This window comes from Strix uralensis, chromosome 12 (assembly GCF_047716275.1).
Source record: "Strix uralensis isolate ZFMK-TIS-50842 chromosome 12, bStrUra1, whole genome shotgun sequence".
NCBI classification, from domain to species: Eukaryota; Metazoa; Chordata; class Aves; order Strigiformes; family Strigidae; genus Strix; species Strix uralensis.
In genome coordinates, this window is record NC_133983.1 from 20,527,880 (window position 1) to 20,551,904 (window position 24,025).

Sequence of the window (24,025 nt, forward strand, 5' to 3'; positions counted from 1 at the left end):
TCTATTGTCAAATAGTGCTTTCAGGTGGTAGTTAATTTTCTGAGCCTATTTTACGAGTGCTGATCAACTACCCCTGCAGTTCCAGATTTCTTCCCAAGCAAGTGTTGCTGCCTGTGTCAAAATGCCTGCTGTTCTTCTGGGGTGCGTGCAACTTCATGTGGCGTGCTGATTCAGACCGTTATATATAAGTAGGGCCCTACGGACCTATGGCCATTTGGCAGGTCCCTGCAGTGGAGGGAGCCAGCCTGAGTCCTTGCACTGGCTCTGGAACTGGCTGGCTCTGTGACCTCAAATGAGCAATTTACAGTTACAGAGCCTGGAAGTCCCAATATGTTAAGTCAGGATAAACGTTGGTTTATCTTCCACGACTATAAAGAAAAGTATTCTAGATACTTCAAAAGAAAGGGAGAGAGAAATGCAGAGTCTTCTTCTGGAAGAACAAATGAATGCAATAGTAAAATAGTATTTACTCCTCTGGTGGTTTGGAACACTTGAGGAGGAATGTAGAATTGGGAAACAACTCTGGAAAGGTAACTAAGTTGAGCAGTATAATTTATTGTCTGTTACTCTGCAGGAGCCTCCTGTGGAAAGGTAGTGTCAGCAGAAGAGCAGGCATGTAAATAGTAAATCACTGTAAGAGAAACACTTCCCTGAAGGACTGAGCACATTCCTTCTTGGTGCTTGTTGGTCACGTGCTCTCAAGATGCGAGCCATGTGGAGTAGCCTAGAGACTGAGTATGCAAACAGTATAAAGGCTTGGTCTGCAAAGATACGAATGAATGTAAAGAATCTATATTTTATTGATTGCTTGTTGTGATTGGCCAGATAACCAAATTTCACTAAGCCAGGGCTGCTGGGCTGTGATTCCTTCTGCAAGGAAATGTTCTCATATGTTGAGATTGGGATGCACCTATGTGTAGGAAATGCGTAGTAGGGCTGTGTTGTTTATGCCAGTTCAGGATCCAGCTCTCTGTCTGTCATTTAGTCTTCTGTGAAAGCTTCCATGGTGAAGAATATACTCATTCTAGACTTGTCTCTGGCAGAACTTCAAAACATTAATGGACATCTATCAGGGTTGTAATGAAATCTCTTTTTGTTTAGCCTTCAGCTTTGCAAGGAAATTTTAATAAAGAGGCTTGTAAAACAAAGGTCTCAGAGGTGATGATTAAGAACTGCCTTTCCTAAAATAATACGAGAGGAGCACCTTTAAGATGGTAACAGCGCACCTGTATCACTCTACATTGAAATACAATAGCAGACATTGCCTATACAATAATATGTATCATCAGTTTCAAGACAGCGGGAGTTTATAATAATAGAGTATTTATGCAAAACAGTGAGGGGAGAGAGAAGGGGAGGGGGGGGAATTAAAGTTGTCTAGTAGGCTGAATACACAAGCCTTTAGTACTTGAAAACTAATTTTATTTTTAGTTAATATTCATTGATGCAAGTTCTAGTCTATTGTTAAATGATTCTAGTGAATAATTACATCCGTCACTTTGAAATGTTTGAGACAAGTGTAGAGTTGTAAAACCAATCTTTTATACTGGAATCATCACCAAAGTTGCATTGTGGAAACCATGTTGACACTACAGTTTGATCGTATTCTCGGAGTCTGCAGGGCTCTCAGAGTGTTCTCAGAATTGCTCTGTGCATTGTATTTACATGCATTATGTGTAACCATTCTCGTTTTCTTGGGAACCGTAAGAAAGTGTATGGCATTTCTGTATTCTCATTTCCTCTGAATCTGTCAGCTTCTGAATGTGACCCATCTGTTGATGAGTGAATGGCAACTGTTTATTCCAGAATAAAGCATGTGCTAAAATGCAAACATACAGCCTACAGAAGCACTGAACTAGGTTTAATTAGCTGTGGAGTTCATTTAAACTTCAAACTACCAAGTTAACTCACTAGTCAGTGGAGTTGATAATATATTTCTTGCTAGCTGCTTGCTAGACAGGGGAGCTGATGATATTATATTTGTTGCTAGGTGATGAATTCTGATAACCTTTCTGTTCCTAAATCTATAAATGTCTCATATGCACTCTCTGATATAGCATAATTCTTTATTTATGCCTCAGTTCCTGGATAGAACTACTACAAAGTTGCTAAGCAGCCATGTGTATAAATATATAACATTGTGTCACTTGAAAACTTTTGGCAAATCACATTTACCAAATGAATTCTTAGTTTGTCATGATTGTAGCCATTAGCAAAGTGCAACACAAATGAAGTATATCAGTGTACAGAAGGATGGTGCTTTATTTATCACAAGAGACTAATGCTTTGGAAGGGGACATGAGCTGGAAAAATGCACAGATTTAGTGCTGTTCCTTTTTTTTGGTTTTTTGTTTTGTTTTGGTTTTTTTTTTTTTAATGGGTTTAGAACCAGAAGCAAAGTAAAGACTGACTGATTATTATCTTATCTCTTTAAACTTCAGGAGCATTGTAATCATTACAGTTATTCTAACGTGAAAGAAAAGAGACAGTTATTCAAACAGATATGCTAAGGTTTCTGCATTCTAATACTGCAAAGTGAGGTGGTAGTGTAGGAAATCTATATCATGAATCCTCAATACAGTCATCAGAGCATTTGCAATTAATGGTACCTATACCAAGTCTAAGGAAAGAAGAAGGGAAGATGAGAAATCATGCTTTTTTCATCTATTTGACTTGGAAAAATGAAAGTAAATATTAGATTTTTAAAAATAAACGGAGTGGATGTAGATCTGCCACTGAATAGCAAGTTTTGTTGTGTTGGCAGCTATGATGGTACATGGAATTCATGTAGCTTTAAGGATAACTAATTTATTAAATCTAAGAGAGTACTTGGTAATAAAATTTTAGTTATGTATTGATTGCCAAGTCAGTATTGCAATTACTGTGTGGTAGGCCAGCATCTTGTCTGATCTATCTCCAGTGTGATGGCCATCTGAAAGTAAATATGACACTAATATGAAATAATATAAAGCTATATTACTTTAAAGAAATATTATTTACTAGGGGTATTCTGGTGTCCTTAGTCTCCACACAAGAGATGTTCTGTTTTCATTTATTGTGTAAAGTTTTTTTTCTACAAACAGTCCCCTTTGTGGGTGTTCATATCTGGGATGTTGGCTCAGATTAGATTTCATTGCATCCTTTTGTTGACTATGGAGTTTAATATAAGAAAAAATTCTATTTATTGGTCACAGATTTCTGCAGGAACTGTCAGTTATCGGCCTGATCCATATTCCTGAAGCTGAGAAAGAGGCTTGTAATCAAGCACTGCATTGATCTCAACCTTAGCTTGTGGTTTGCATTGATGCAAACTATGGGCTGCTAAATGAAAGTGGGTATCCATGTTTGGAAACCAGCAAGCAGCCAAATGGCACTATTACCCATAGTGTATATTTGAAATGTTGGTTGTGTTAAGCAATTGGCACAACTTTTTGTTGTCATTTTCTTCACATGCAATGCTACTGGTTTAAGTATGAGCATGGGTAGCAATGCCACCTGTTTAAGTAGCAAATGTGAATAGCAGTCACCTGGCTCGACGAATAATCGCTGTTGAGCTGTATGTGTTACCTGTTGTGGTTTTTTTCATTGTTTCTTAGTTATTAAAAAGAGGCAGAATCTTCAGCAGCCTTATGTTCTTTCCTTGGTTTTTCTATGTAAACAAACTTCAGGTTGCTTATAAATGATCCTGACTGACAGAATATACTTTCCCTCAGGTCAGTTCTTTTGTGGAAGATGCCAAAACCTGTCTGTCTTTAAAGTATAAAAGCCTGTGTTTGATGTGAATAGAAACTGTTCTGGGAATGACTGTGCAGAGCAAGATTACATGGTGCAATTTTAATTACACTGTTCTCAGCAGTGCTACTTGTCTGATCTTAGTGTGAGAGTCAAAATTCAAACCAAGGTTATTTGGTTCTGTAACTGTTAGTCAAGCACTGATATTGTTTGAAAGAGATGACAATAAGTTGAGCAAGTTTAAAATCCAGCAGAGTTTTGAGTGGTGGCTTTCCTCATTAATCTCAAGTTTTGTACTTTAGCAGGCTGCAATTAAACAGTTGATTTTCCATGGTTTATAGAATCTGTGTGTTGGAATTGGCTTGATACTTGTGTAAAACAAAAGCTTAACTACCAAATAATTTTGGAAATTTAAATGCAGCTTAGATTTTTGAAGGCATTCTGTAAAGCTATTCATAAACTGTGTCCAAAGGCTACATTTTATTAACTCAATTTTTAGACTGAGGACTTGAGTGTAGGTCTCTTATTTGTGCATTTATCAGATATGTCTTGCAAAATTTTCTATTGGTGACTCTTAAAAAAGGTTGAGAGAACTCATTTGAGAGAACTTGGTAAAAGGCACTAAGAGAAATTGTTATTTCTCTGACAGGTTCAGTGATGGAGAAGGTGAGAAGGCAAAAGATTTCCCCTGGAAACAGGAGAAACTTTGTTTCAGATTTTCACTGGGAAAGTTGAACAATCCACTGAATAAATGGTTTGAGCAGATTTTCAGGCATGACATTACTCATTCAGCAGCTGGGAAAATAGGCCAGCAACCTACAGTATCCATTTTGAAAGGAAAATATTACACAGTGGATTTATTACTCACTCTCATTTCCTTTTATGTATTGTAAATGATGCGTCATTCTCTATTTCTGAAACAAACTCCTACCACTGAGTGCTATTTGGAAATTAGTTGCACATGACACAAGCTGAAAGCTTTATTCCTGGGGATGTCTTTTAAGAAAACATTATTGTACAGCAGGAAAGACTTTTATAATGATTATGATTCCAGAAGGGCAGCTGTACGTAGATGTCCGTGTATTTGTGGTTCTTTTTAATGTTTCCTAACATATACTGACCAATAGCTTTGCTTCTTATCAGAGTGTTGAGGTTAGGAAGCAGTCTATGCAACTCACTGTTGAATTACAGATTAGTTGTAATTTCACACAGAAGGTGAAACTAAGATCCAAGATTGAGAAGATGGAGGCAATATTGCCTCCACACCATATCAGTGGGTAATGTGTAAAAAGCACTTTATATTGATAGCTCGTTTAATGAAAAGCTCCTGCACTTTGACTTTTTGTCTCAATGTACTGCTAGAGAGAGAAAGATATCAAGCAATATTTTTTTTCTCCCATCTCTGAAAAAAGTAAGTCTATAAGGGTGTGAGTGGCTGCCACAGATTTGGTATAGAACAAAAGAATTTTTTTTTTTTACAATACTGATTATTTCTCCTATCCTCAAATCACCGAGTTATTTGTACTTCCCACTGAAGGAGCAGACAAAGCATCCATTCCTCCAGAGAGGCCTGATACGTCGTTACTGTCATTTAGTAAGCTTTCTCGCTTAATGGCCCAAACTTCAGGCAAACATAAATGTCTGCATAATTTAGTGAATCTTCTGTTCATCTGATAGTATATCATAGTTTCAATTAATTTAACTCAAGACTCATAGAAAAAATGGTCTTAGTTGAGCATTGACAGAAGCTTGTGCCATTAAAAAAAAAAAGAAAAAAATTTTAAAAAAAGAAGGAAACAAGAAGTTATGACAGATCACATTAAGAAATGACAGATCACTGTAATTATAACAAACCGACCTTGAAGACAAACAGTTTTAATTGTGAACTTGAGGGAAAAAATCCCCATGACCTGTGGCTAATTGTCTAGTTAACTGAAAACCCTTACTAAATAAATTTGTGGCTTTGGAGACATTTTAAACACATACTGGCATAAATAAGGTACTTTCTGTGCTGGTTGCACTATAGTTATTTCCTGTGAGTGATTGCTTGTTGTTACTTTTTGACATCTGCTGGCAGCAATTTATTTACATAGTTAAATCTCCTGGGACACTGTTCCTTCTCCTGAATACAACCTCAACTGATTAGTTTTCAATAAATTACATATAACAAGAAATTTGGGTTTGGTAGCACTTAGGATGGCTGCACAAAGATCAGATGCGGGCTCTTGCAGAAGCCAAAAACATTCATGGTCAGTAGTATACTGCTTCTTCATGCTTTATTCAGCCAGCATACAAAGGAAATTATCCAGTATATCCCTCTGGGAATTCTTGTACAAACTCAGACTTCTGTCCCACCTTCCTCCACTGTAGGATACAATTAATTTCATATCGACAAACTTCTCACAGCAATTTGCAGAGCCAGAACATATTGAATATATCTGAATGTCTTTGATTCTGTCTGCTTGTGTCCCAGACTCTGCCAGTGAAGATTTTGTAAGAATCTAAAGTTAATTTCATCTTATGTTCTCCTGAGGTTCTTAGCAAAATGTTATGTAAATCTGCTAAAATGGAATCATATCGATATTTGCATTGCAATGGGAAATCCTTTAGTTTGAAAGTAACAGTTAAAAAGAGTCTTTTCTACATATTGCTTCTGGGTTTGGGGTCATTTGGGCTGATCAGAATCAATGCAGTGTTAAGTGAAATGTCATCTTCCTCCACAGATGTGACAGTTCCTTTGAGACTGTAGGTCCACAAATGTAGTATCAGTTTAAGTGTCCTCTGCATTTACAAAGAGACAACAGCTCCGTTTAAACTGAACTATGTGTTGTGCTCAGAAAATGAATGATTGTGATATCTAAAGTTTTGATTTTTATATTTTTCTTCAGACACACTCACTGACATAATATTTTTGTTGAAATAATAATTTTTCTCTAGGGCTTACAACAGAAGCTGTAGTATTACCATGCCTTATAATGCAGCCACTGACCCAGGAGATCAGTCAATAATGTGTCTACATTGTAATGAATAAGTCAAGATAACTTCCAGCTGAGAACAACTCATTACAACTCCTTCCACCTGATTAGATTTTTGCCCTAAATGAGACAACGGGCAGCAAAATGATGTGTGAAGGTATCATGTAACATGAGCTGGTGAAGTCTGCTGGGGGGGCAAGGAATGCCTTCAGTTTCGATTGCAGTGTTTGTATTTTCCCATAATTTCAGTCAGCCAGAGACTGCTGATGGAACCCTGTTGGTAGGATAAATTTGCTGAAGAACACGAGATGCCATTGAGGGATCTTCCTTTCTAGAAGAAAGGAAATAAGGGAGCATGGTGGAAAAAGGCAAGAAGAAGCAGCGGCATACCTGTGCTGAAAAAGGCAGGAATCCTTGAGTTTGGTGCTGACGGAGCCATTTTGCTCACATAATACTCTGTGCTCTGTGAAATACTCGCTGGAATCCCAAACTGCAATGCCAGCACTGCAGGGCTAATACATTTTGCTTCAGTGCTGGGCTGATACAAGTTGTGATGCTTCTGGTTTTAGGGTTGTTCATCTCTAGCTCAGGGTACTTGACATGATACTCTTACCTAGCCAAGTGGTGGTGTGATGTGCTAGGAAAAGAGAAGCAGAGATTGGAGAGATGTGAAAAGATGCCAGAGTATGGTGTTTGAGTATAGCAGAGGGTGAGGAGAAAGAGCAGAGCATCACTAGTGGGGGTCTTTAGTGGGGAGGGAGTCACTCCTTCTGGAATCACACCTCATACCCATTACGCAAACGCAGAGGGAGCCTATGGGAAGCTTATCTCCCATCTGTGGTAGATTCTTGCTATTCATTTTGACAGCACAGAAGAACCCCATGATTATTAATAGGTACCACTTATACTGTGGAAGGGGTATTCCCTAGTGCCCAGTGGGTGAACTGTTGGCCTAAATTTTGCATTTTAACAGGGCTATGCACAAATCTGGTCATCACACACAAATTGCCTGGGGATGTTTGCCAGTTTAGGTAATATGTTTGTTTTTGTAGACATAATAAGTGTGTGCAAGGATAAAGTTTGTTGTTTAGTAGTTGTTCCAAAGAGGTAGAATATAGGTGTGTATTTGTATTAAGCAATTCTTGTTATATTTTGATGAGCATTGCACTGTTGCTCATGTTTCCTCAGTCTTTGACTATCTGCATGCTAAATAAATCACCATTATAATTTATTTGAGGGGCACATAAAGAAATTATAGAGATACAAGAGAATCATAACCATGCAGTGTGAGATAATAACCTACTATTGCTCGTTGGATTTTTTTAAAAAAATCATTCTGTAGCAATTCTGCTGCAAAGCCAGAATTTAGCATTAAACTGTTTAAAAAAACCTTTTAAAAAGATTTTAATAAAATTATTTTTGTTCATTTTCTTAAATGTTCAATAAGATTTTTCTGTGTAAAGAATTATTTTAGTCATGTGTGTAGTTTTTCTAAGCCACAAGTCCATTATTTCTAGAGCACTTTTAGATATGAAATAATGATAATCTCCTATCTGACTTAGCTGTTGACAGTGTCTTGTCTGGACTTTAGTCTGCCCCCAGAAGTGTCATGGGGCAGGATTGTTCCTTTCTAATCTTTTTCCTTCTACTGTTCAGGTATTCTTGCAGAAAAACAGCAGAAATAAACACACTGTGGGCTCCCTGCCAGAACCCATGTTCCAGAGATGATTTTGAAGGCATCTCAAAGGAAGGGAGAGAAGCTGTTTCTTCTAATTGACAATATTGTTGGCTTGAAAAGCGGGATTTCTTTTGTTTCTCAGCTGCCTTTGTCATTAGCTGTTGTAACAGTTTCCTCTTTTGTTCTTAGATGGATTTAGTTTGTCCAGATGTGTTGGTTCCAGGTAGATTTCATCCTCTCCACATTGACAAGATAATTCATCTCCTGAACACACATAACACTTTGCATTTCTATTAGTTTGTGTTGGGCTGCAGTGTGACACGCTGTACCACAGTCAGGCATTCAACAGTGCGACCAACACTGTCACGTAGCGGCCTGTTACGATCTCTGTAGTTACTCGCCTGCTGTTTTCAGTCAGCGTCAATGTTTATTGCTAACAGGCGCTTTGCTGGGTCGTGGTACTTTATGAATTTTTATGTACAACAACAGCACTCAGAAGCATTTCTGTTTGCTTCAACCATCACTTTTCTGTCTTTGTAGTTAATGAAGCTCAGCTTTGCCAGTTTCTAACTTCTCTATTTTGCTACTATCATTGAGAAGGGAGGACTTTTTAACAGAGCTGAGGGATCCCTGCTGGGCTGGAAAGTTAAGTTGCCTTTGTGCAGCTATAATGTACTTTTCTTATATCTCTAGACTTCTCAGAGGTACAGCTTCCGACTTGTGGTTTCAATATGAGCTGAAGTTGTTTGTTAAACAGGATAAGAGGAAATACATAGCAAAATATTTACGATGATGCTGTAATTCCCACTGATTTGAACAAGGCTAGGTTGTATTTACAAAAAGGATCCTAACCTTCATTGATAGAGTAATTAAGCCTGTGTGTTTGGTGTGTATTTTCAGTGTGAAATTTCCTCACTGACGAGCCATTTTGCTGATAGCTATCACTAGCTAACATACAAATACCTGTACGTAGAGACATACAGAGTAAGTTTTTGTGTGCTTATAGATAAATATGTATATTTAATTATACAGAATTACCTCTGTAGAGGTTTCATCAGAGAGAAAATTATAGATTTGGTATTCTGTTTTAAACAAAATAAAATTCTGAGAATTAAACTCAGAAAAAAATTACTTTGGAAGAGGAATATATCAGCCTAATATATGCTTTTGAATATAAGAAATCTATTTCAGCTTGTTTTCTTTTTATATAGTTTACAAGAAATCCAACTGTTAACCTTTCAATGCTTTAAAATGGTATTCTTTAAAACATCTGTGATTCATTATCATAAATATCACAGTTGTGCAGAAACCTCACATATGTGGTATATCATAACAGTGAGAATGGGATGAACTGAAATGATGAATCCCAGGAATGTGGAATTTCTTGCTGAAATCTATAAAGGGTAATATTTCCAATCGCAACTTCAGTTTCCCACGGCTACAGTAATGGACTTGTGATCTTGCACAAGAATCCTTTTTCTGACAGGTTCTTTGATAATATGCCCAAAGTCAGTGATTAAAGCCTTGGGATGCATGCAAGTATTAGTAATAATGATTATTGCTTGGTGGACAAAAATATTCTGTACAATTCACATGTGAATGAGCTTTCTTACAGGAAGGAGTAAAAGTCTAATATAGGAAGCTGAGAAATGAACAGAGGGCGATGAGTGACATGCATGTTGTTTTTCATTGGGAGATGCTTGGCAGTATTTTCATTTTGCTTGTATGGAATTTTGGAGTCTGTCTCATACCATGTGGCCTATTAAGCACAATAAAGATGTTCATTTGGCAGCTGGAGCATGACTAGGAACATCAAAAGAGTCATATATGCATCAATAAATTAAGAACTCTGCCTTCACATAAATAAATATTAGATCATTGTTGTAATTGCCCATTGAGTTTTTGACAATGAGACACAATCGCTAGTCATGTCTGGTGTAGCATTACCAAAATTTTAGTTTAGGGCTGTAGCTGAACCGTTACTATTATTAATTTTTTTGCATTTCTGTAGCACCTGGAGCACCAAACACGAATCAATTTGTTGCAAGTGCTGTACAGAGGCAGAGCAAACAAGTGGTCTTTGCTCTGAAGAGCTTAGAATCTAGTTAAACTCCTTAAGCTCTAACACAAAGTGAGTTGCAGGAGGACATGGGAGGTTTTAGTGTGTGTGGCTACTCTCATCAGGCTGCCAGTTCGTCCAGTCTGTTACAACGCAGCTGGGTAGCATCAATAATGTCAGGTATCCATTGCATAGCTTTCCTCACACCTCATCTCTGTGGCAAATGCGTGAACATCAAAACCAGCATCATACATCATAAGGCTCATACGTCATCATGGCTGCCAAGCAGCAAAATGTTACACACTGGGAGACCACCTCTTCATTTTAAGCAGACTGCCAGTTTGGTCTCTTCTCTCTGTGAACCTTGGCAGACTCCTTAGAGCATGTGCTCTCCATCCAACTGATATAGATTTTCAGTAACTACTTTTATTTTTTTGGTATCTGGGGATTGTTTAAATACTAATCTAAAAATATTTTACTGGAAGAACTCTTTGTAATGGGATGTTTTATTTCTGGAGACATCCATATTGTCTTCTTGAAACCTGGTACTTTTGATCATTTAAATATCTTCTCAGTGGAACAGTCTGAGCTGTTTTCTGTTTTCTTGCATGTGCTTGTTCATCCTGTGCTCAGAAGTTCTCAGTCCCATGCCCAAATTTCCTTCTGTCTTGGGAGAGAATTCAGTGTCCAGGACTCAGCTAGATGAATAAGCTGTGTAGTAAGACACAGCAGTTAGTTCACTGCATGTTTGTAGTTTTTATTTTCTTGAATGAACCCTGCATATATAGGCCTAATGTAGACCTGAAAAGATAGGGAGATTAACTGAATCTAGAGCTTGTATGTGTGCAAAAGACTTTAAGGTGCCACCTAGTCCACCCTCCTGGTTTGAAGCAGGATCAGGCACTGAGATTGGTCTTGAGTGATTCTGGATTAAGCTGGTATTTGATTAACCTCGTGTTAAAACCCTGCATGTCCTCAGCATCCTCTTTTAAGGGTTAGCCGGAAAACTTTCTTCAATATCTGTCTGAACCTTCACACAACCAATATCCACAAAACTGTTTCTAGTTTCTGGTTATACAGGTTAGTACTCAGAGGACATGAGGAGTAATTAATTAATCACTCTTTATAGTTTTTACATAGAGATTTGTACACAGGCTTTGCGTACAAAGCAAGCGTCTTCACCAGAGAACTAAAAATCCTATTTGCCCTGTATTTAATGGGCTGTGCTTTTTTAGAGCATCAGCAATGTGTAGGTTTGTTTAAGAGATAGATGATGTAGTGCCACAGGTGAGAAATCAGATCCTGAGACCTCCCCTGAGTGCCTGGCAGGGCAGGATAGTGTGGTCAGTGCCAGGGCCAGCCCAAGCTATGTAGCTGCTACTGGAGCCAGGTACAGGCAGCTCAAGTACTGTAAATTCTGGGTTATTTGCATTGGCTTTTCCCCAGAAGCCGCAGGAGTTTAAGGAAGCAAATGTTCCCAGTGACGGGCATCGTGAGAATGACTGGGAATGCAATGCAGTCTTGTGTGGTGTTCCCTGGTCATCCCAGTCCAGGAGAAATCATCATTCTGATAAAGTTCATATTTGCCCCTAACTTCAGACTAGGGATTTTATCTAAGGCTGCAGTTCCCTTCAACTCTCTTAACAATTGGCTTCAGTTTCATGTCTGTTGGCCCTTGGTCTGAATATTCTTTATTGTTCTCTATCCTTATGATCACTTAATCTCCTTCCACCCACTTCTAATTTCTCTCCTACATATCAGTACTTCTCAGAGCCTTTTCATTTTCTTTTTCTCTCCTTGCTATTAACCTCATCAGATACTTTTGTGCTAGAATTTGGAATTGAAAGCATCAGTGCTTTTGGATGAGATATGGTAAGAAAACAGTTTCTCTCTTTCAAACAACTCTGCTTCTGCCCTTGGAAAAAGTTGCAGGGTTTGGTAAAGGAAGGTCAATAGATGAGCAAAATATAACAGGTCTCGAAGTGTCAAATTCATAACTCCAAGGGAATATAGAATATAAGTCCAAGTACTCCTGATTCCATGTGTTGAATCTGCATGTTGGTCTTCAAATTTCTGCAATGCAGATGGAAGCAATGCAGGAATCTCAAGGTTTGTGAATGCTGAGCAGCAAGGTGGGAGAAGTGTGCTCCCAGCCAGCTTCTCTTCTCTTTGAGGCACAGCACAGCGTGGCCTCTTCTTGAGTGTGACCTGTAGTGTTTGGCTGGTGATGCTATAGCTTCAAACTACGACATTTGTTTTTAAGTGATTACTTTATCATAGTTTTGTTAGGCTTTTAATTTCTTTTACTTCTGACAGTTTCTCAGAGAGTGATGTCAAATTTCTCCAATTGCAAGCTATTAATAGACAGTAGATCATCAGCAGTTTTTATATATGAGCAGCACATATTTATTCAGCATAACAAGGTACCTTTCTAAGACCCTGTTTCATTGTTTTTTGGTTTTTTCTTAAAGGGAGGAAAAGAATAAGTTAAAAGAGAATCTACTCATAATTCATCAAGACTGCAATCTGTACAGTGATTAGTATAGAGAATTTCAACTTCCCACATTTGTGGTGACAGGAAAATTTTGTCTTTTTTGCGGGTTGATAGCTTTAGGAGATTGCAGTGAATCTGTTAAAACTCCTGTCATATCACCAACGTAAATTGCAACGGGTGGTTTTACACCAGGGAGGCCTTGCTAACGGAGAGCCTTCCATCAAAATCCTACCGTGAGCAAAAGACCCTTTTTTTGTAAGCAGGTCCTGGCCTCGGAGAGCACCGTGGACACCAGCACAGTCAGTCTGAGCACTGTGAAATGTTTTAAACTGCTACTGCTCCCAAATTCTGTGTTTCCCCCCCCCCCGCTTCTACTGCAGCATAAGACTTTGCAAGCAGGGGTCTGCGACATGACAGACTGAGATAGGTTTGTCTGGAGGGATTGGAGTATCTGAGGGGAAAGAGCTTTTTGGGTTTTTTTTTATTTATAATCCCTCTTGCTTTCAGCAAAATTCAATGAAATGGCAAATGGGCTGATGAAATTCTGGTTTGTTATCCCACTGTGAATCCAAGGATAGTTCTCTTGCCCCCAAGTAACGTAGAGGAAATGGGAGTAGCTTTTAGTTAAAAATATGTAAGCAAGCCTAAAACTTGTGCAGAAGCAGATCCTTCAGGTGCTGGGATAATTTTTATGCCAGAGACTGTGGTGACTATAGAGTTTGGACTCTTCTCAGTAAGACAATAGTCAGGCACAAATTCACAGGATCACAACTTTGTTCTTTTAAACTCCCACCTCAGGCTCCTAAAGTCTTTGTGGATGTATGGGGTGTGTGGGGGCTGCAGGGCCTTGCTGAGGAGAGGCGGGGCTGCGCGGGCGGGGCAGATCCGGTTCCAGCCGGTTCCACAGCTGCCCCACCACAGGGCACAGCTGAGCCCCTCAGCAAGGCTGGAGGAGCCTCTGTGGAAGCCTTTAAAAAAGGGGCAAAACACCACCTGGGAGTGAGGGGAAAGAGTGTGAGTGAGCAGTGTGAACCCCAGGGGTGGAGGAAGAGGCTCCAGGCAGTGGAGCAGGGATTCCCTGCAGGCCCTGGAGGACCCCACCCCAGAGCAGGTGGGTATGTCCTGAAGGAAGCTGCAGCCCGTGGAGGGGACTCACGCTGGAGCAGAGGAAAGTGTGAGGGGGAAGGAGCGGCAGAGAGGAGCCATTATGAACTGACCGTAACCCCCTGTTCCTCATCCCCCTGTGCCGCTCAGAGAGGGGAGGCAGAGGGGTTGGGAATGAAGGAGTGAAGCTGGTTCTGGGGAAAAGTTAGGGGGACAGAAGGTGCGGTTTTAATTTTGTCTTTTTTTCACCATCCAAATCTATTTTAATTGACAGTTAAATTAATTTTCTCTAAGTCAATTCTGTTTGGCCTGTGACGGTAATTGGTAAGTTATCTCCCTGTCTTTATCTTGATGCATGAGCTTTTTCATCTTATTTTCTCCCCCCATCCTGTTGACGGAGGGCTGTGTGAGAGCAGCTGGGTGGGCATCTGGATGCAGCCCTAGGTCAACACACCACTGCTGATTCGGCAAATAGTGTCCCACGTCTCATATTCTACCTTATTCTGAACTTCGGGCATTTGAGATTTTTGCTTTTGGTTAGTGTTTAAATTAACCTTTCTCATCAATATTCATCATAAAATGAAGTTGTATTCAGATTCAGAAACCAGCAACCATTCTTTTTCTGTGTGGTTCTACTTTGGGATTCAATCCCAGCGAATGCCCAGAGAGGAAGGATCTCCACAAGGTCCTCTGGCAGCCTTGTCTTTAAGTTGGTATGTCTGGAAATAGATGCAAAATTTGGAGAAGAGGGTTTCTCCTAGGAGTGTTGTGTGGCCATCCACTGTGATATTCTGTCTGTGCTTTAAGACCAGTTATAGAGGTCTCACGATCAGGAGAAGTTTAGTATTGGCCAGGCTGTGAGAGAATGTGAGATGATTTTTTTTTGCTTTAAAAACAATGACCCAGTACAAGAAGTCTATACAGTGAATTTAAACCATTATGCAAAGTTCTTTATTTTCAGTAACTCCATTTTCTTTGATCTTCTGTAGTCTGTATTCCTGTCTGTATTCATTTCTGAAATTGTAATGCAGTTTTTAAAGATCCAATAGAAATGAAATGTAAAATCAAAATAGCGAGAGCGAAGAGATAAGTGAAAAGTCTACAGCAGCACTAACTCAAGGAGCAGATAGGGAATACAGAAGATTGTCTACAAAAAAAACCCTTCACATGCAAATACATTGTTCAGAGATGTCAAAACCTGAGAAGTTTACTTAGCAATTACAAGTTTGTGGTGAAGACATCTTAATCATGTAGCTGGTAGTTACATCACTAACGTCTTTTCCAGCATTTTGTGCAAAGTGAAGCTACTGGAATTGGAGAAGGAACTTCAAGCAAAGTCTCAAATCTTTGTACTTTAGAGACATTTTTGTCTTTATGCCAGCCTTTCTTAAATGCTTAAAATCTTCCATGTAAAGTGGAACAAGATTATTGACAGCTGCTGTTTAATTAAAAGTTCTCATAATTCTTAGCTGTACTGATGTTGCAGCTCATGCACTATATTACATGAGGTTGAATATTCTGTAAACAACCAATTCCAAGCATAAAGATTTACTGGATATCTGAAACCACCTTGCCAGCAGAAGAGCCTTTAGAGATCCTGGGTTACTATGAGGAGGATAACAAGGTCTCTACTGCTACTGCCCAATTTGTAGAACTAGGTGTGCATTTGATTTGAGGGGTCACAAAATGTTCATGTCCAAAATGTTTTATCTCCCGCCTCCTGAATTAGCATGGTCAAAATCTCTTCATCCTTCTGAAAGTGCATATTCATAAGATTTGTCTATGAATTATAGTCACACAAATATAAAGCTTCTTTGAAAGTTTTTCCCCTTAGATTGAGAGAGATTTCTTCCTGAGATCTGTAGGCAAGCCGATAACATAAAGATGTTTGAAGTCTATGTTCCAGAGTGGATAATCATAATTGTGTTTTTTCTTTTTTCTTTCCCCCTCCCAGTGGAATTTGATGACTGCAAGGGGAATAACAAATTGAACTTCGAAGTTTCTAACCCAGACTTTAAGGTGGAACGTGATGGGTCTTTAGTTGCGCTAAAGAATATATCAGAAGCCGGCAGAGCCTTGTTTGTCCATGCGCGGTCTGAGCATGCTGAGGATATGGCAGAAATTTTGATTGTTGGAGCAAATGAAAAACATGGTGCATTAAAGGTAAGATGAATACAAAAGACTAGAAGAAAGTGTCAGGGAGATGCTGCTAGATATTTACAAGTACCATCTAGGACTGTAAGCAGTTTTAATCTGTTAGCAGAGATCAAAATCAGTCTTCAATCCAGATATTGCTGTAACATTTTAGTACTTAGTTTAACTTAAAATACAAATTTTCCAGGTTTTGAATGATGTATTACATCTTCAGGTGTAAATGCTAAACATTCATGAAGAATTGAGTCAAATGAAAGAACCCGAGTATCAAAACTGGCTGGTTCTTCTGGTGTACATTATGCCAGATAACCACAGTTTGGCTATAAACTGAAAATGAAAAATCATAGTCTAAATTGTGGAATTAGAATTTACAGAACCTTCATGTTTGCTCCAAGTGTAAGTATGTGGCAATGAATTCTATGCTGTGGAATTTAAATTTTCATATAGGTCTGCTTATCTGGGATTGTTATGTGTTAAACTATATCAACATCTGCACACAAATAGCAACACATCTGTACATTCTGTGCACTAGTGATTTTTGCTTCACTCTGTCCACTGAATGATGTGTCTTTTTCTTTCAACTTCTGAATGTCAGTGTAATACTAACCTTGTACTATGGGGAAAAAGTGCTTCACAAATTGATTGAATTGTTTACTTCACACTCATGAAAGTAACAAAGGAAATGTGAGATATCCTTCAGTTCTGTGTCATGGTATTTAGGAGAGAGACAGGCAGGACAGTGCCTTACTGGTCTTACAGTTAAGCCTGGTACCTTTACAGACCTATGATTTCAAGGAAGTATAAAGAAGCCATGATAAAAATGACTGACATATTGTTTTATTTTGGTATTTAGACTTTCAGCTGCCAGCATTCTCATTATACTTCCAACAATGGCTTAGTTTAACTTAAGTCTTCTATTAAAAAAAAAAAAAAAAATTAGCTTTAGGGGAAAGGTTAAACAAACTTCTGAAAGTCCGTGACTGAGGAAAGGTTTTGATCTGCACTTTAAGCAGCGTGCAATGTGAATATAGATTGCCAGCAGGAGTGATGGTTCCAGAATGTGTAACTGCAGAGAGCTGATCAGAACACTTAAATGGAATTTAATTTTATTTAAATATGCTGTTTCTTCACAAAGTTAAAATTTAACAAGGTCACATTTGAGAGAGTCTCTTACATGGTGGAGCTGTGGATTTAGGACGATGCACTGCCAAATTCAGAGTAGGAAAGCTACACTTGCAGGAGCTGGCCACTTGGCTGTCCTGTGTGTCAAACTAGCAGGGAATGCTCCTTCTGGTGCTTTCACAGGAATGTTCAAATGATTTTGTTTTCACTCCAGGTTTTGAAATCTTAGGAGTAGTTTCAAAATGGGGATTCTCATTCTCCAGTTAGAAGTTACTGAAACCACAGAGGAGTTTGAGACATCTCTGACAGGATGTCTGGAGTTAAACTTCAGGCGATGGATTTATGTGCGAAGATCTGACTCTCAGAATCATATTCTGAAGTTTTATTCTGGTTTTCTTAGAGAAGCAGCTCTTCAATGTCTTTAAGGGGAGATAGTTTATGGAAGTTACAGTCTAGGGGAAGTCTTGTCTCCTGAGTAGGAATTAACAGATGTGTATTTGCACAGGCTGTGATACAGCTTTGTCAGTGACCTTTTCTCTTTGTCCTGTTTGGGTTCTGGGTAGTCTCCCCTCAAAATGTTCCAGCAATATTAATTAATGCCTGGTGTTGAAATCTATCACCAGACTAGATTCAACAGCCAAGTTTAATTTGGCCCCACTCCTGGATTCTGTTCCAACCACTTTGTGTTGTTCAGAGAAAGAAAACCAGGCTAAGTCTGGCATATTCTGCCACTTGCCAGTCTTCCCTCATAGGTGACTCCTCAAAGCAATATCATAACATCATCTCTACCTGCGTTCATCACTTCCTTATGGATTTTGATATTCAGTTCATAACTAGATTACCCTTTTAGTGTGGTGATCTTTGGCATCTGCAGTGCCATTGAAGAGTTACACAGTGCTTTAATGTGTCCCGGGAAATCCACCTTGTAAGGATCATCCTTGTCTTCAAGGGAATATAAAGATCTTTGGGACTGGCTGTCCTACTCTGACCTCAGACAGCACTTTGTAGCTGTTAAATCAGTATTTTTTACCAACCTTTTCAGCTATTGTTGCCTATTTTAAACACAACAGACAGTCTTGTCTTTCTGTTTGTCATCCTTGAGAAGGATATAAAGATTACAGCATCCTATCTAAAGTGATTTTATGATAAATTTGAACTTAATCCTGTACTTTTGCAGTCTAAATGTGTCAGCATGAAAACAGCAGAACTGCTCCATCTGTTTATGCAAGGAGTCTTGGCTAAGAAATGCTCAGATGGAGCCTTAGTAATTCAGCATAATTCTGTAGGGTTAAGATGAGCACATGCTAGAGCACTGCTTAGCATTCAGTACTTAGAGTACAGTACCTTGTTTTAATTAGGGGATAAGTAGTTCTTAAGTATTTCCCTATTGCCAGCAACTGCCGTTTCTTTTCTGAAAGCATGTAACCTACATCTGTGAAATCCCATTGTTAATGTTTCTCATTGCAGATTCCCAACATGTTTGGAAATGACTAACAATGATCTCTAATGTGCTGACTGGCAGTCTGAGCCTAGGAAGAGATAGAATAATTCCTGAAACTTTCTGATTGCTACCGCCCATACTTTAGATGAACATTGAAAATATTTAGAGGTGCAATCTGGAGTGTGCAGAAAAGCTTTTGGTATTCTAGTGGTGGAAGGGTGCGGTTCTTTCCTGCTGAAGATGTGGGAAGATTCCAGCTAGCCTCACTGATCAGCCCTATGTGATTAACTTAAACTAACTTCATGGCCACAGCATGATCAGTGGCTGTTAGAATACCACTTACTATTTAACTCTGCTTTTGGAGTCTGAAGGGTGTGTGTTCTTACTCATCTGCCAGAAGCGTATTAGATCTGCAGAGCCTGCAGCTTTCTATCAAAGCGTGGCCATAACTACAATATGAGAAGGTAGATGGTTCCTCAACATCGTCAGCCAACTTGGCTGTTACTCTCTGATCACAGAATCTTTTTTGCGGGGTCTAGTGACAGAGGGGCAGATACAGCACTACTGCCTCTCCAGATGTCTGGATGTTTCTGCAAAATACTCTAAACATCCTGAATGTCTATACCTACAGATATGCATATATGCTATTGAGAGCAAAAATCTGCACATCAGATTAGTTAGACTGATTTTTTACAACCTGCTGTTACTGCCCCTGTCCTGCTATGGTTTTGGCTGGATATATTGGTTACTGTCTGTCTTTACAGACGGGAGTATTCATAAAAAAGCTACTGTCGTTTTTGAGGCATGTGGAATATATAAGTGCACAGAAGAGTTGCCATGGGTCTATGGAAGGTATAACATTACAGTGTGGCATCTTTTTAATAGTTATCTGTGGGTACACACTTGTACCCTCAGGCAGCCAGAGTGCTCAGTGAAAGAAATGAAGTTCACTTGCATTCACCATGGGGTAGTACTGGTGAGGCATGCACACCTGCAATCATGCGCTGCTTTGCCTGATGTTTGCTTAATACTCTTCTATGCAGTCAGGACTTGAGTGCTTGGTGATATTAAAAAAAGGTATGGAAATGTTTCTATTCACACAAAATTCCCAAAATGAACTTCTGAATTCTGAATAATTCATAGAATTGCGAAGGTTCAGATCCCTAATGGAAAAATAAATCACTTGCAAACCCTAGTTGGGAACAAACTGACTGAGCCAATGAGTGGCAATAATTTTTTTTTTAACTTATGTCTTATCCAGTGCTTGGTCTCTGCTTTGTTTTATGGAAACAGTAGGACAACCGAAAGTTGGAAATTTCATTACATCAGAGCATTTGGCTAGATGTTAGTGGATTTATTTACTTATTTAAAGAGTCTTGTTTTGTGGAAGACAGAAAGTAAAGCCAATCTCTTGTAGAGTCTCGTAACAGATTGTGAGTTGCAAAAGGCAGCAAGCTGGGAGTTGAACTGAGTCCTCCAAGGCTAAATAAAATGGTTGGCTGCTACTCCTTCTCCCCTTCTGTAATCTAATGCTGGTTTTAATGAATATACCCTTAGTACACTGGGAGCAAAAAGAAAACCTTGGGAAACAACCTTTCTCTGCCTTTTTTTGTATGTTGGCGAAATGCAGCCTTTTTTTTTTTTTCTTCCCCACAACAAAGTGAGTTATTTAGAACTTTTATTTGTTACAGCATCACAGACACAGGGTGAGGGGTGGGGGGGAGTGAGATATCAAGAGTCTGGCACCAAAGCAGATAAGAGGGCAGGCAGATATTCAGAAATTCCAGGCTGGTAGTAACTTCACTGTATGGTGCTCAGCAGTCTTCCATACAGAAGGATGAAATGATTAAACAGAAACTGTCAAACCCTCGGGACACTTTTCAGGCACTAGATGGAAAAGGAATAGGAGAAAGAAGAGAAGAGATAAGAGGGAGGAGCACACCCTGAGACAGCATGTTGTAGACAAAAAGTTTAAAATCATCTCCAGAGTAGCTCAGATCGAAGGAAATGAAGTTGCTGTAGTTCTGCTCCTCTGTCCAGTCCACTTTGTAGCAGCTAGGGGCTAGTCAGATACGCTGTTTCTGCTTTTCCCTTTGTCAAACCATTGCTTTTCCCAACATCAGTATGCTGCTATGTTTATTATAATGGGGACAGAAGAGGCAGCCTGGCCGAAAACTTCCCCAGCCGCCTTGCAGACCTGAATTCTGTTTCCTACTAAATCACTGCCTGGATGTATATGTTTGTGCAAGTCGCTTTATGAGCGTGACTCTGTTTCCTAAAGTATCAAACAGAAATAACGAATCTAAGCTCCTTGGGTTTAAGCATTAGCATTTCTTGTTTGTTTCTTACTCGCTGCTTTATCACTCCAGGATAGAGATTGCAAATTTTATTGATATGAAATGAAAAGTGCCTAGAGCCTTAAATTCTACATGTATGGCTTTCTGCCTTAGAAGAGATGATAATGGATCAATAATCTTATTATGAATTGGGATTCTCTCACAGAAAAAATATTCACATAAGGAAGTGAATAGTTGAGTTTAGTCATCTGGCAGTTCAATAATTTATTTGGAAAATAAGATCAAGAATCAGCCTCTCTGATATAGCAAGCAATCGTTCCCATTAACGTATATTAGCATTTTTTCAGTTTATAGAATAGAGTTCCAAATAGGCTGAAAATGACTGCGCAAAAGTATGAAGATGGACTCTCATATGAGATATTGACAAACAGGCTAGAAGAGTTTCATATTATTAGATTTTGCTTATAGCAGTTGCTGCAAAAAGTAATGCACTGCATAAATAAAATACCATGTTTTGCATTTAATTTTAAGGCACAAAATAGAGTAAGTCACAGGGGTACATCAATATCTATGATACACTTATGAGTTATTATACTGATCAAAACAGTATATGGAATACCATTTTCAGAAAAACTGTGGAGATATTTTGCCTTTGAATATGAAGGTGGCCTTCAGGCATGTACAGATGGGGTTTTTTTTAAAGAACAAACAAAAGAAAATTCATCTTCTCAATTTTGTATTCAGTTTTGGCAGAAAGCTTAACATAGTAACGTTCTCCTACTAGCCGTTAAATGATTAATCTGTTATTACTTTTTACTTTTGTTCGTTATCACAGTGCAGACACCTATTGACTTAGAATTCATGCATGAAAAGCTGAGGTATAAGTGATTTTAGAATTTAATACCTGTGTGTTAATGGTATTTTGGTAAATGACTTTTTCCTGCTTTAATCACCAGTTAAAGGATGCAATTTTTTTTTTTTTTTTTTTTTTAAAGTCTGCAATGCTACATTGCAGGTTTCACAGAATACATCTTAATTAATGTCAATGAAAGCAAGAGCTTGTTCTCATCAATGGGTCATTCTGTAGTATCATTTAGCTGCCTTTTTGGCTATATTTTTATAAAAATCCTCTGTGCAGACCACTTGTTGTTGGGGCAACAACAAAGAGCGCCTTTTATATAAGAAATCTCCTTAACCACCGAAATAAGCTATTTTCCATAGAAATTCCAGTCACCTACTTTCCCTTTTTATCCCTCAGTCTGATGCAGGATCTGCTAGAATAATCAGATTCCAGCAAACTTTAGATCACACCCTTGAAGCAGGAATTTTGTCTGACAGTGCCGTACGGACGTGACTTCCCTACCCCTTTGCTGGACTGTTTCTGAGTGACCTGACAAGTCCCATGGCAGTGCACAGCGATTATGATTTTTTCATATATAGCCATGCTCCCCCTTTTACTCAGCTCTGTAGCAGAGCTTCACCTCTATTGATAGGCTTGTGCTTTCCCTCAGGCCTGGACTGAATTTATACTTCCAACTTAACTCTGCAGATTCCCACTACCAAAGAAATGCAGGTTTCATATACACTGGCTTTGGAGTTTGCTCTGACAAAGATCCATTTATCTGAGAATTATTATGGTGCCAAGAGATGTGGCAGTTGCCATAGCAACAATTACATATTGTGTTGAATACCAGAGTAAATACTATAAAGAACATGAGCCACTGGTGGTTTTCATTAATTTAATGTTCGTTTTTGGGCAAAGTGTGTCTTGTAAGTTTATTCACTGTATGTATAAATGCTTAGATCAAACGTGTGGGCTAGCTTTCCTTCCATTTCCCTCAGTGTGCAACTTCAGCATGTAAATGAGAAGTGCTTCGTTATTTAAGGAGAGAAAAATGGTCTTATAGACTGGAAACATGAATAATTGACTGTGAAACAAGAAGGTGTTAGCTTCTGTGAATGTTCAGTGCTTTTCTCTATGAGTAATCTACATTCAGATTTTATGTGAACTAGGGATGTATTTATCCAGGAAAAGGGACTTTGTGCTTTTCAGTAGCAAGCAGTGCTAAGACAAGTATAGAATATGTTTAACAGTGATTCAGAGGTGAAATGAGATGATTTTTGAAACAAATGCAAACCTCGTTAATTATTCCAAATTATTAACAGAATAATGAAAAATGGGGGGCAAAAATATTCTAAATGAATGCATTTTATTAAAAGCTTCTAAAATCATAATTTCTTTCAGCCCTGATCTGCATCTAGACTTCTCAGTTTAGTTCTCCTTGCAGTAACAGGTATCATCCACAGGACATTTTCACTATTTCTTGGTGTGCTTCTGGTGTAAATTTAAGGTTTTTGTGGAAGGTCAGAACCAAATGCAGTTCTGGAATGCAACAAATTTTATTCTATTTTCTTTTAAAACACATTTCGGTCTTATCCTTCTTCCATAAGACTTAATGACAAAGCTTCCATAAATCTCACTGAGAGATTATTCAAAGATTCTGAAGTCTTTTATCTGAACTAAAATTCACCCTAGCACAGACTGCCAAGAAAATACCAATTCACCTCTTGCCCCTAAAACATTTTTATGAATGTTTGAATGGTTAGATGAGTTGTGTGAAGACATTTTGAATTGAATTAGCTTCTTTTTATCATCTAGGACGCTAACTGTCCTTTATCCACTAAAAAAAAAATATCCACTAAATTTTGTGGATGAGTGACAAGTCATCATATGCATTGACATATAATATTTTTTTAGGTTGTTTTTGTTCTGAGTCCAGCCTGAAAGTATTCTGATATAGAGAAAACTATGCCAGTCCTATGCATTAATCTCCAGAGACTGATGGAGCTATGTGGAAACTTGTGACAGAGGTGCAGGGAACATATAAAGGGAGCCATTTGGAAAAGGTTTAAATTTAAAATTCATTGTAGTAAATGAGGATATAAGTGAGAAAGCAACAGGCTAAGCA

At 38.6% G+C, this 24,025-nt stretch overlaps 1 protein-coding gene across 5 annotated transcripts in view; it reads left to right on the forward strand.

Moving 5' to 3' along the window:
• CDH13 (cadherin 13) overlaps positions 1-24,025 on the forward strand; it is a 516,835-nt gene that overhangs the window by 159,127 nt on the left and 333,683 nt on the right. For all 5 annotated transcript variants that reach the window (XM_074881611.1, XM_074881610.1, XM_074881609.1 and 2 more), the window contains one exon: positions 15,997-16,205. In XM_074881611.1, the coding sequence (XP_074737712.1) occupies positions 15,997-16,205 (209 nt within the window). The remainder of the gene's footprint in view (positions 1-15,996; positions 16,206-24,025) is intronic.